A 13,883-nucleotide genomic window follows, 5' to 3' on the forward strand; every position below is an offset into this window, starting at 1 on the left:
GTCTTGATCGGTGCCCGTCTCGGTGGCGGGACGGGGATCGGGATCGTCTGTGCATCGCATGGTCTCCCGAGGCCCCCAAGTGGTGGATAGGGCTGGAAGCGGTGGATCGCAACTGGGGTTGCGATGCGGATTCTTGCGATGCTACCCAAGTCTGGTAAGGAGTACGGAAGAACTCTTCCTGACTATGCCCAGGGCTTTGAGTATCGATCGGAGGTCTGGTCCCATGTTGGCGCGGAGGCGTAATGGGCTCTAATGGCGGCATATCGGTAAGCGAGGCTTGCCGCATGGGCATCGCCGCCCTCCCCCGTTCGTCCTCGTCGGTTTTCGAGGTCGAACGGCGTGGAGGAGGGGGAGGGGGCGGACCGCCCCTTTGGACCGGTACCGGGAGGTCACCCTGTATGGCAGCGATGAGCCCGGGTCCGATGGTCTGCATGAGCTCAACGAATTGAGCTTCCAGCATGGACCGTAGCGAAGCCGATAAGGAGGGATCCGCACCGAAAGGGGGTCCTCCTGCACGGTCATCGCGCTCCTTCGAGGTCGAGTGCTTCTGCTTAGTAGCTTTCGGCACTTTGATGACCACTGGTGGCACTGTGGAAGGAAGAGGTACCTGAACCGAGGAGACCGGGGCAGGCACCGACGTCGAGCTCGTGGATGGTGTCGGGATGAACGATGCCGGTTTCACCACACTCGATGCAGGAGGGGTCGATACCGGTTTCGCCCGAACCGGGGAGGTATCAGATGAAGTGGAGGCTGAGGGATCCTTAGCTGCGTCCATCTTGAACATCGATTCCCACAATAGGCAACGCCGCTTGAATGAGCGTGCCGTAAGGGTAGAGCAAGGCCTGCACGATTTCGGAATGTGGTCAGGGCCCAAACACTGCAAACAGCGCCGGTGAGGGTCCGTGAGTGAAATCGCGCGTTGGCACTTGCTGCACTTTTTAAACCCGGTGATTGGCCGGGACATAGGCCGGAAAATCTCCGCCGCGAGGTCGAAGCCAGTGGGCCTGAGCCACGTGGCCGGCCCGTTCGACCCGCCGGAGGAAATAATCTTCTTTTTTTTTTTTTTTTTACTGAAAAAGAAAAGTACTGTTAACTGTAATTAAAAGAAAGCGAAAACGCGGACAAGGAAGGCAAATTTAACTGAATTCAGCTAGCGCATGATGAAGTTGAACTTCTCAGCTCCGCGGAAAGAAAAGAACTGAGGAGACACGCCCGGACCTCCGGGCGGGAAGGCACCGGCGCATGTGCGGTGCGGGCATCTAGAAACTTTTAAGTTTCTACAAGCAACACGTGCTTGTGAGACGTCCGTACCGGGGCTCTGTCTGATGACATCACCCACTAGTGAGAATACCTGCCTGCTTGTCCTGGGATAATGATAACCTTGCAATGCTTCGACGTCAACTTCGTTCGGTAGAACAAAAATGGCACAAATCACGCTGTAAGAATCTTCTCATTCTTTTCAAAGAAAAGCCTCACATTATAAAACTATCATTCAACAAACAAAGAAAGAATACTATTCCAAATTAATCTCTTCTACCCGTAATTCCTCTGCCCTTTTCAGTCTAGTTCAATCGCTCTCTTCTTATTCTAAAAAAAACCATTATCCTTAACCACCTGCTACTGAGTTGGCACTCTTTTTTGACACCAAAATCAAAGACATCAAATCTCATCTTGGACCCTCCTCTCCTGTTCCTCCTTCAGCCATCCCTGACGACCCTATTCACCTGCCATTTAGTACTTGTTCAAACTTTAAACTGCCTTCCCTAGCAAATCTTCTCTCTATTTTACAATCCCTAAATACTCCCAATAATCTCATGGAAAGTATTCACCCGTCGCTTCTTAAAAAAATTTTTTCTTTCTTCGGCCCATTTATTCAGGAAATGGTATCGAAATCTCTCTCAGATAGCATTGTCCCTACAGCATGGAAAACAGCTCTTGTCATTCCAAAACTGAAAAATCACAACCAAGATCCCTCTTTACCAGCCAATTTTCATCCTATCGCTAATCTCCCAATGATTTCTAAACTTACCGAAAAAATCATTCACATTCAACTTACCGAATTCATTGACAATACTCATGCCCTACATTCATGTCAAACTGGTTTCCGCTCATCACATTCTATGGAACTTTCACTATTAGGTCTACTCTCTACTATACATTACTATCATGATCATCAAAAATCGGTTCTTCTCGTCTCTCTTGATTTATCAGCTGCATTCGACACCATTGACCATTCTCTCCTTCTCAACCAACTCAAAGACTGCGGTGTTACAGGCCAGGCACTTTCATGGTTTGCTTCATACTTTACTGAACGCTGTTTTAAAGTTCATGTAAAGAATGAAACTTCTACCCCTATCTCACAAACCTATGGTGTTCCACAAGGCTCTATCCTATCTCCTCTATTATTTAATATCTTTCTATCTCCTCTTTTAACCCTAGCACAGTCTATTGGATTCAAAATTTTTGCATACGCAGATGACATACAACTCCTTCATCCTATCAACACCTCAAACATTTCAGAAATAAACATTATTAACAATAAACTCAATACAATTAGTGACTGGCTTTACACAAACAAACTCTCCCTCAATATTGACAAATCCTGCGGTCTCTTTCTTCCAATCAACAACAGTGAGACTCTATCAGGAAAAATTTCCATTAAATCCATTCCTATAAAAATAGAACCAAAAATAAAATTACTAGGAGTCATCATCGATAAAGATCTCACTTTTCACGATCACATCAGCTCGGTTGCTAAGATTTGCTTTTTCAAACTTCGTCTTATCCACTCTCTAACCTCGATCCTAGAGACAGATGTGATCAAAATTCTAATTCATTCTCTAGTCATCTCCCACCTCGATTACTGTAACTCTCTTTTCAACGGACTTCCTCAAAAAGAAATTCGACGTTTACAACTAATTCAAAACACAGCAATAAAACTCATCTATAAAGCCAGGAAATTCGACCTTGTTACCCCTTTTCTGAAGGAAGCACACTGGCTCCCCATTACACACCGTATCACCTATAAAACTGTTCTGCTTACCTTCAAAATCAGACTCTCTCACCTGCCCTCATACCTAGACAAGCTTCTCATTCCACACCGCTCAATACGTCTCCTAAGGTCAGCAGATCAGAAACTCCTGTCAATTCCTACAATAAAAGACTTTTTCTATACTAGGAAAATAAATTTTGCTGTAGTAGCTCCCACCTTGTGGAATGCTCTGCCACAGCTACTCCGATCCGAAGAACAACTTGACAAATTTAAAATAAGTTTGAAGACCTTCTTATTTAGTGATGCTTTTTCCTGCATTTAGATTTTCCTTTAAACACATATAGTTTCTTTTTCTCCTTTTTTTTTTTTCTTTCCTTCTCCCCTTACCCCCTTCCTTCACTTTTCTTTCTTCTTTTCTATATATAAACCAACCGCTTTTATAAAGCGATCCCACCCTATTTGTTTTATCCTCTTCCCTCTTTCTCCTTTCTTCTTTTAACATGTAACTTTCCCCCCATCCTTCCCATTTTTTCCTCACCTTCAAGTTTGTCTAGTTAATGTCCTTAGTGTACACCTCAATTATTTCTAAACTATCTATTTATTTTTCCGTCAAATTTTTTATTGTAAACCGGCCAGATACCTGTTGATGGTCGGTATATTAAAAGCCAATAAACTTGAAACTAGATAGAACGCGGGTAGCCAGAATTTCTGATTTAGATGGAAGGCCAATATCACTTTTGGCAAAAAGTAAGGTAATGAACATATATAGACCCCAGCCTGTGTAAACTTGAGGAAGGGCTCTCTGCATGAAAGCACCTGCAACTTTGAGACTGATAAGATCCAACAGCAGTGCCTCCTTTAGAGGCTTGTATGGAGTCATACTGTGTGGTTTGCTATTCTGTGAATAACAAAGCCTATCAAAGGTCACGTGAGAAACATATACAGCAGCTCTTTTTCCAGACACAGTTGAACTAGAGCATCCAAGTCAGCACTTCTGAACTCAAACAATGAAACAAGCAACTTTTTTTTTTTGGGGGGGGGCTGCCGATGCCATCAGATTGAACTTCAGTTGTCCCCCATCGATGCACAATGCTGTAGTCGATTTATAGTCCGTTGCCTCTGAGAGGGTGTCTATTGTCCATGAACTGGATGACCATTGCAATAACCAAGGGACAACCTCTATGGTCTTCACCGTCGACCCTAGCACCGGGAGATGGTGCCAAGTCGTTGGAACTGGCATCACCAGGTCCAAAATCTGGCAAGTAAGGTTCATTTTGCATGGCTCAGGAAGGAAAACAAGGCCTTCTTCATGTTGAAATGTATTGCCATGTATTCTGGAGATTGTGTTGGCTCCAAATGGCTTTTCCAGAAATTGACAATTCAACCCAGGCCCTGCAGCAATTGGGACAGCTTGGGATCCTGCTCTTTTGCTATCGATCCTGGACGGAACTCTGATCAGCCAATCATCCAGGTATGGATGCACCTGGATCTCTGCCTTGCAGAGATGCACTGCTATGAAACCATCACCTTGGTGAAGGTGTGAGGTGCTGTTGCCAGACCGAAGGGGAGCGCTGAAAACTGGAAATGCTTCCCCAGTACATGAAATCTCAGGAACTTTCTGTGGTCCGGAATTATAGGGAAATATAAATAAACCTCTGTCAAATCCAAGGAGGCTAGAAATTCCCCAGGCACCACCGCCACAATGAACAAACGCACCGTCTCCATGTGAACACGAGGCACTTTCAGCACTGCATTGACCGACTTTAGATCTAGGAATTATCTCCAGTCATCTGAGTTTCTTTTGGGCCCTATGAAATATATAGAATATATTCCCAAGCCCCATTTTTCGGTACAGGCTCTACGGCTTGAATATCTAAGAGCCATTTCACAGTGGTTTGGACCCTGGCTGCTTTCTCTGGCCATCTGACAGGACAGTCTACACACAAGTCCACCAGAGAATGAAAGAACTCAACCTTGTAACCCTCTCAAATAATGTCCAGGACCCAGCAGTCCAAACAAATCTGTGCCTAAGCTTCCAATTAGCTTTGTCATAGTCCTTGTAACCCGCAAGAGACCTTCCGGGCCTTCCAATGTTCCGTGAGCATTACTGTGATATCCGGATGCAAAGGAAAACAATGTGGTCTGAGACTTCATGCTGCTCGAGAGAAAACTGACCAGTCGAGGTCTGCTGGGGTTCTAGCTTTAATTCCCACAATGAATCTGTAATAACCTCTATCAAAGTCACTAGTTAGAAAGGTGACACACCGTCAGTCAGGTTCTCCCCCTTGATCAAGGGCTGCCAAAGACTCCTGCCAGATGGCTTCTGACTGAGAACCTGAATCTTCCTGAAGATTCACTCTGAGGGAGCAAATGCATTGACTTGACTCCCAGCCCTGTTCTGACTAGACCTCTGAGTCTTGCATGTGAGCTATCCCTTCTCCCCCACACAAACACTAGCAAGACCACAGGTGGTTGTATGGAGACCCCGATAATTCAGATAAACTTCAAAACATCAGTCACAAAATCAGGGATAAAGCCCTGAACAAGAAGCTCAGAGGACCCCCCTGCAAGGACTCTCTGTCTCTTCATGGGTCTAGAGACATCTGTGCAGGACTGCTTCGTAAGACGCCAAGTCATTATCCAAGGGCTCTGAGTGGGATTTTATGACACACAAAATGAGCTACCTGCTACTCTAATACCCTAAAGGGACTAGAGGGTTCTAGAATGGTGCTGTCCCAGGAGATGTAGAGGTGAGAGGTGAGTAGTACTCTTGGTGAATCCATAATAGTTCAGTCTTAGATGGGTTCAGTTGCAGTTTGTTGGCTGTCATCCATGCTTTAATCTCTGCAAGGCAGGTCTACAGAGTCTCAAGTTGTGTCACCCATGCTTTGCCCAGAGGGATGTAGAGTTGTATATCATCTGCGAAGGAGTGGATGTGGATTCCGTGTCTCTTCACAATTTTCAAGGGCTGGTCTGATGTAGATGTTGAATAATAGTGGGGACAATAGGTCGCCTTGAGGTATTCCGTAACTCGTAGTTCTCGGCGTAGAGAGTACCGAGTTCGCCAGGACGCGTAGTTGTCTTTGGTCCAGGAAGGATGTGAACCAGGATAGTACTGTATTCTTTATCCTGATCTCTGATAATCTGGATAGTAGGTTTCTGTGGTTGAGCTCAGCTCTAGTTGGATGGGGAGTATATCCTGGCCTTTGTTCATGTAATTCCAGCAGTCATCTATTATATCTACGAGTACTGTTTTGGTGCTGTGATAGCTTCTGAAACCCGACTGGTGTGTGGGGAGGGTATCTGGTTCTTGATGAATGTAGTTATTTGGCATAGCACTATTTTTTCTAGGAGCTTCAATGCAATGGGGAGGTTGGAGACTGGCCTATAGTTTCTTGGTGTGTCTGGGTCCAGGGAAGGCTTCTTCAGCAGGGGTTTGATCACTGCAGTTTTCCAGGATGTTGCTACCTTCTCCCTTGCACAATGAGGCGTTAAGGGATGGATTGATTTGATGAACGTGCCTCTCGCTAAGTACAGGAGGGAGTGTGGGCACAGGTCATGGGATGAGGTGGTAGGGCGAAGTGAGTCCAGTGTTGTTTCAAGTTCCGCCTGCGTGACTTCAGTGAAGTAATCGAGTGTTGCCGATGGATTTTGTTGGTTAAGCGCACGATTTGGAGTGATCCTGCTGTACGTTGATGGAGATATGTCGAGGAGGCAAAAGTTTCTGCGTCCACCCCTAGGGTTAAACTGTGAATGGGCCCTTGTGCTGTTGAGTGATCCTGCTGTAAGCTGATGAAGATATGTCGAGGTTGTTTTGAATCTTTTCAATCTTTTCTTGGAAGGAGGCAAAAGTTTTTGTGTCTACCTCTGTGAATGGGCCCTTTTGCTGTTGAAATAAGTTCCTGGTTAGAGAGAAGATGCTCCTGGATCGGTTGGGCAATTTTGTGATGAGCTGGGAGTATTTTTCCTTGGCACTTGATATTGCTTGTTTGTAGGCATCTTTGTCTGAAGGTAGTTTTGTTTTGCATCTGATTCCTTTTGCTTTCTGTGTATTTCTCTTTAGTACCCTTAGTTCTTGGTTGAACTAAGGAGATGAGTTGTTTAGATGTGGTCTGCATCGCTTAGTTGATGCTAGGCTTTCATAGAGTCCGCAGACTCCAGAGTACCAGGTGTCTGTCAGAGTTGCCCCAAAGGCAGGGAGGGGTCTAGGGTACGTTTGGAGGTGATGGATGTATGGGGAATGTCTTTCTTCAGGGTTATGGTGCTGTTGAAGGTAATGATTAGGTGGTTGGACCATGGAACTGGTGTGATGGTTTCATTTAGGTGGTCATCAGCGGGTAGGATGTTTAATATGAAGATGAGATCCAGGGTGATGCCAGAGCAGTGAGTGGGCAGATTGTCAATCTGGGTGAAGCCAAGGTCTGAGAGGGTGTTAACGGAGTCCAGTGACTGGCCAGTTAGGTTTGAGAAATCCGGAAAGTTGAAGTTCCTAATATCCATATGTGCTGGTGGGAGATGTTTTCCTAAAAAGTAAAACAGAACTTTTTGGTCTGAATACAAAACTGTTTACTGTAAAAATGGTATTAGAAGACAGAAGAGACTAGGAACAACTGCAGCAAATCCTCTTCCCAATTACTAGCATTTATCAAATAAACACCAGAACATGATAGTGTTAGGGAGGAAAAAGTCTCAGAACCCCACCTTCACTTTGCTTAGTGATGAATCAATGGGTATTTATCTCACAGGCATAAAAAATCATCCACCATGGAACTATTCAAACTGTGCAATGAAAAAAATTATTAGTAATCCACAAAAATCATGATGTTTCAATCAACAAGTAACTTCTTTTAAACCAAGTGCAGTGTTCCCCACAGAAATTTTTTCCAGCCGGGTGGCTTGAAAAAGTAGCCGGGTGGGGAGGGACAGGGAAATTTGGTGGTTAGAATAAGGTCATTAAATCCAGTGGTGTACCTAGTATATATGACAGCCAGTGCCGATCATTTTTTAACAACCCTTTCCTCTATATTAAAAAATTATTTTTAGTAATAATCCATAAGTCACACAACAAGAGTGCACCTAGGAAAAGGCAGCATCTTAAACACTGCAGTGAACACTACACACAACAACACACTAGAACACCAACACACACATTGTAAAACTAAACAAGCCAGATCCTGCACAGTCAATTAATCTTATACAGTCAATGCTAACAGAAAACCATGTCCTTTTAATACACTCAGAACACAGATACACCCTCACCCAATATGGAATAATCACAAACTAAAAATATAAATATATAGACAAAAGCTAAACTAATGCAACACCCTAGAAACAGTGAAACATGTCCCCTAATACTGTGCAAAATATAAAGAAAGTAGATGTAAATTTGAAAAAATACATAACAATCGCCACTTTACAAATTAACAAATAGAAATAAAACAAATAATGAGAAATAAGAAAATACCTTTTTATTGCACTAATCCATTTTTCAATTAGCTTTCAGAGGCCAAATCTTTCTTCACGCCAGTACAGTATACAGCTGTTATGGTATCCTGTCCTGACCTGAGGAAAGGGGTTTAGTCCCCAAAAAATTGCCTTATTTCCATTTCCTATTTACAAATTTTAATCAATATAGTTATAATACTACTTGATTCTACGTAAAGCAACCAAAATATTTTTTCTATCTTTTGTCGTTTCTACTTTAATCATCTTCTCTTCGCTCTCTTCTTTCTATTCAGCGTTTGTCCTCGCTCCTTTCCATGCAACATCTGTCCTCTCTCGTTGCCCCTTCCACCTAGCCTCTGCCCTCTCTCTCTCTACCCCTTCTATCTACTGTCTACCCTCTCTCTGCCCCTTGCATTCACTGTCCACCCTCTCTCTGCCTCTTCCATCCACTGTCCACCCTCTCTCTGCCCCTTCCATCCAGTGTCCACCCTCTCTCTGTTCCATACGGAATCTTCCCTCTTTTTATGTCCCTTCAATAAACTGTATACCCTGTGCCCTTTCTCTCCTTTGTACATGATTTACTTCAGCTTCATTCCATCTCCATTTTTCTATCACCCTCCCCTCCTCTCTACTTCCGTTTTCCCCCACTGACTAGCTGCAGCACCTCTCCTTTCCACCACCAGGTAAAGTAGCACCTTCTCACCCCCCCCAGCTCCAGCAGCACCTCTCCTCTCCAACTTCCCTTTCCCTCCCCTCTGACTAGCAGTACCTTACCCACTCACTTCCTAAGTCTAGCAGCAACACCATATCCTCCCCTCCTCTGACTACCAGCGTCACCTCTTTTCCTCGCCTCCTATCAGTGCACCTCCCCCTCCCCCCTGACTAGCAGCAGCACCCCTCCCTCTTATCTCCCAGGTCCATTGGCAACACTCCCCCCTCCCGATTAATGGGCCCTCTATTGTAACTTGCCTGACTGCTGCCGTAGCTTTAGCGAGTCAATTTCCTCCAGCAGCCTCGGGACCTCTGCTACGCTGTCCTGCCTCCAAGGAAAAAAAGAAGTTGCATCATCAGAGGTTGGACGGCCTAGCAAAATCCCAGAGGCTGCAGAATGGAATCGATTCCATAACACTACTGCAGCTGTCGGGCAAATTACAATAAGGAGAGAGCCTGCTAGTGGAGAGGGGAGGGAGAGGAGCTGCTGCTAGTCCAGGGTATACAGAATAGAAAATGGCAGTGGCAGCAGGAACACGGGAAGAAGAAATATATCATAGACCAAGGGGTGTGGGGGGAGGCACATACCAAAGTAAAAGTACCGAGGATCGAGGAACACCTACCTCCAAATCACATTTACACCTTGGTACCACACTGGAAACATTTAATTTCCTTTACAGAAGTAGCCTTGAGTTGATAAGTGATATTTTCATATTCTTTTACCTTGAAACAAATTTCCCCAAAGCAATTTTCTACCTCCCCAGGCCCGTCTTCCTGATCGGGAATGGGAGCCGCCCATTGCATACAGTACTGCTGCTCCACCCACAAAATACAAATTGCAGGCTAGTGTTACGGAGAGGGTTTGAAAATTGCCTGGTTTGGGGGGTTTTGGGTTTTTATTTTACTTTATTATTTTTTAGATTCAATACACAAGCAAAAAAAAAAAAAAAAAAAGTCAGGCTAAGGCCGGAGTTGAACACAGAACCTTCAGCGACTCTTCAGGCTGTGCCGAGTCAGCCCGTGGAATCCCCAAACCAGTGAGAGGGTTTTTTAAAAATGTTTGAGCAGCAGCGGCGGCAGCAGCAGCAGCAGAATTCATTATGAGATGATAGCCAGGCGCTCACCTAAATTAGCCACTCGAAGCGCCCGGCTAAAAGGAGCTAGGGAGAACACTGAAGTGTTTTTTAAAAATCTCTTGTTGTAGACCCCGCCAGCTGTGGCCGTTCCACATTGCAATAATTACAAGAAAACCTAAGAATTTTTCTGAGCTCGAAGAGATCTGCAAGGAAGAAGGGAAAAAATATTCCTAAAGCAAGAATAAACTCAGCCTAGCTACATGACACATTTGGAAACTATTATCTCTGGAAAAGAAGGTATTACAAAGTACATCCTACCTCAAACTTTTGCACCTGTCATATTAACGGTTTTATTATTAATCTGTAAAAACATGCACATAAATAGCAATTATAAATTAAATTACAAAACGATGTGATGTTTATCTTTGTACCATGAAGAAGTTGTGTTAGTTTCTGTTTACTTACCCACCCATCCCTCCTTTTTACAAAATGGCAAAAGCACTTTTTAGCACCGACTGGCATGCTGAATACTGGGCGCTACTCTGATATTCATGGGAACTCTATGAGCGTAAAAGCAGTGCACAGCATTCAGCACGCTGGTGCTAAAAAACGCTTTTATGGTTTTGTAAAAAAAAAAAAAAAAAAAAGGGGGGGGTGTAAGGGATTCACTGAAATAAACAGTTTGTCCAGAAATGCCTAAACCTTTGCACACAACTTATTTGTCTATTTTGAAACTAAAAGATTTCCTATTTTTTTCTGTTTCCTCACCTAGGAAAAAAGTGATCCCTATTCTTTTATCTGTCCTCTTGGTGAAAGCCAATGTGTCATTCAGAATTACTGTTAAAAGAAAAAATAAATTAATTTTTTGGTCAATAGTGACCAATTTAAGCAGCTATATTCTATTCCTTTGTCTACAGATGAAAGGCCCGATATTCAAAAGATTTAAGCTCTTAAATTGGCTTTGTTAAAAATTGAATGGGGGCGAGTGCCTAAATTTATACTCAAAATGTCACTACAACCCTAAATTTAGGTGTATAAAAAATGTGTGGCAATAGATGCAGATTTAGAGTACTGAGAAAAAGATTTTGAGCTAGTTTTCAGCATTAGATTCATAAATTTAGGCAAACAGATGGCAAGCCTAAATTTATAAGCTTTTAAACTAAAACCAGAGTAGCTCTTTGTGGCCTTAGGTAAGTCACTTAACTCTCCATAGTCTTAGGTCTAATCTTGGACAGTTCTGGAAGCAATGCCAGTCTGGGTTATGCCACCTTATGTTTGGCAGGAACAAAATAGTGGTGCCTTACATTGCACAGGAGAAGGCAAAGGCATAACAATTCTGTATCATGCCAAGAAAGCTACAATGGGGGGGAGGGGGGGGGAGTTCCCTCATTGGGTGGTCACCAGAAACCTTTTTAGAGGGCACAGCTGAATCTGGAAACTTAACATGAATTCTCGGCTGAAAGCTTAGGCTCCTAAGTTTGGCTATTAGAGAAGAAGAGGGAGGCGAAAACATAATAGCTTGAAAAATATAATTACATAAAATAAATGGTATAACCATAATAGCCTCAGAACTGTAGCAGTCTTTCAACAAGTTAAGCAAGTATGTAATCTCCCAAGTTACTGCATTTTTTAAGGCGTTTTACTGACGATATACCATTCATTTTGTGCAATTATATCTTTTCCAATTAATATTTTGGCAACATTGTAATACACCTGATGCAGGCAGATATCAAAATATGGTCACACACGGTCTTGTGTCTTACGAACCAACAGGCAAAAATATAAACAGTTTATTAACAGAAGACCTGATGTGGCCATGTTTCAACCTAAGGTTGCAACAGGGGTTGAACACAATTTATAATACAAACTATAAAAGGTCAACATAAGAATTGCCTTATTGGGTCAGCCCAATGGTCCATCCAGCCCAGAATCCCATCTTCACGGAGGTCAATCCAAGTCACAAGTACCGGGCAAAAGCCCAAATAGTAGCAGCATTCCATGCTACTGATCCAGGGTAAGCAGTGGCTGCCTCCATGTCTGAATCTCAACAGCAGACTATGGACATTTCCTCTAGGAACTTGTCTAGACCTTTTTTAAAACTACCTACATTAACCGCTCTACCACATCCTCTGGCAAAGCATTCCGGAGCTTAACTGTTCTCCGAGTGGAAAACTATTTCCTCCTATTGGTTTTAAAAGTATTACTCTGTAACTTCATCAAGTGTCTTCAAGTCTGTAAATCTTGATGCAGTAAAAAAATCAATCCACTTGTACCTGTTCTACACCACTCAGGATATCTCCCCTCAGCCATATCGTTTTCAAGGTGAAGAGCCCTAACCTCTTTAGACTTTCCTCATATGAGAGGAGTTCCATCCCCTTTATCATCTTGGTCGCTCTTCTTTCAACCTTTTCTAGTGCCGCTATATATTTTTTTAGATAAGGAGACCAGAATTAAATGCAATACTCAAGGTGAGGTTGCACTATTAAGCGATACAGAGGTATTAAAACAGTAGAGAATGACATGGTGACTTATCCGCAACTAGCTGTGGGAAGTCATGGGTAGCCTGCAGGAACAGGGGGAAAAAAGACTGGTTGCTATGGTATGGAGACAAGGCCATTCACCGCCCCATGGCTTGGTAAATGGCCTTGTCTCCACAGTAAAGTATCTGCCGTGAGTTACCTTCCTTCCCACCCCTCCCGGTCAGCAGCCATCCTTGCGATTGCAGGTGCGGCAGCAGAACCCTCCCTCCTTCTCTATTGCGGGTCCAATAGCCCCCCACCCTCCCTCATGACCACAGGCAGCAAAAAAAAAAAAAAAAAACCCAACAACAAACCTGCGACTCTCCTGGGTCAGCCCCTTCGCGCCTCCCAGGGTGGATCTACCAGCCTCTTAGAAACTTCTTGCATACAGGGCTGCTCCGACCAGAACTTTCTTGCCAGAAGTTACATCAGAAGGAGGAACTTGGTGGTAAGAAGGTTCAAGTCAGAGCAGCCCTGCATACAGGAAGTTTCTAAGAGGTTAGTTGATCTGCCCTGGGTGGGGCCAACCCAAGAGTTGCAGGTTTGTTGTTTTGTTTGGGGGTTTTCTGCCCGCAATTGGGAGCAAAGGAGGGAGGGTGCGAGGGTAACATAGTAGATGACGGCAGATAAAGACCCGAATGGTTCATCTGCCCAACCTGATTTAATCTAAAAATTTGTTGGGGGGGTTCTTCTTCTTCTCCGTAGCTAGGGTGGGGTGCTGTTGGACCCGCAATAGGGAGGGAGGGGGTGGGACTGCTGCTGCACCCGTGAAGGGTGGAGGGAGTTGCTTGGGCTGCTGGACCAGCTGGAGCTGAAGGGAGACAGTTGCTGGATCTTGTCTGGGGATTGGGGGGGGGGGGAGAGAAACAGGTGCTTGGCCCACCTGGTGGATGGAGTGGAGCTGGAGGGAAGTGAGAGGTGCCAGACCCACACCTGGGCGCTGAAGGAAGCGGATATGGGAAGGGGGTTAGAGTGAAGGGAGAGAGCTGCAGGACCTGCAGGGAGGAAGAGAGAGAAGGAAAGGGAAAGAAAAAAGTTGAGCCAAGGGGATTAAGGAAGAGTGAGTAAAATATTGAACATATCGGAGGAAAGAGAGTGTGAGAGACACTTTGGTGTAAGGGAGTAAGAGGGAGGAGAAGA

General features: G+C 44.3%; 1 protein-coding gene across 3 annotated transcripts in view; it reads right to left on the bottom strand.

Annotated features, from left to right (window-relative positions):
* Positions 1 to 13,883, bottom strand: part of DPY19L1 (dpy-19 like C-mannosyltransferase 1) — a 298,312-nt gene that overhangs the window by 259,707 nt on the left and 24,722 nt on the right. For 2 of the 3 annotated variants that reach the window (XM_033930604.1, XM_033930603.1), the window contains exon 2: positions 10,993 to 11,061. The exons of the other annotated variant lie outside the window; for it this stretch is intronic. In XM_033930604.1, the coding sequence (XP_033786495.1) occupies positions 10,993 to 11,061 (69 nt within the window). The remainder of the gene's footprint in view (positions 1 to 10,992; positions 11,062 to 13,883) is intronic. 3 annotated transcript variants of the gene reach the window in all.

This window comes from Geotrypetes seraphini, chromosome 2 (assembly GCF_902459505.1).
Source record: "Geotrypetes seraphini chromosome 2, aGeoSer1.1, whole genome shotgun sequence".
In the NCBI taxonomy this organism is placed as follows: Eukaryota; Metazoa; Chordata; class Amphibia; order Gymnophiona; family Dermophiidae; genus Geotrypetes; species Geotrypetes seraphini.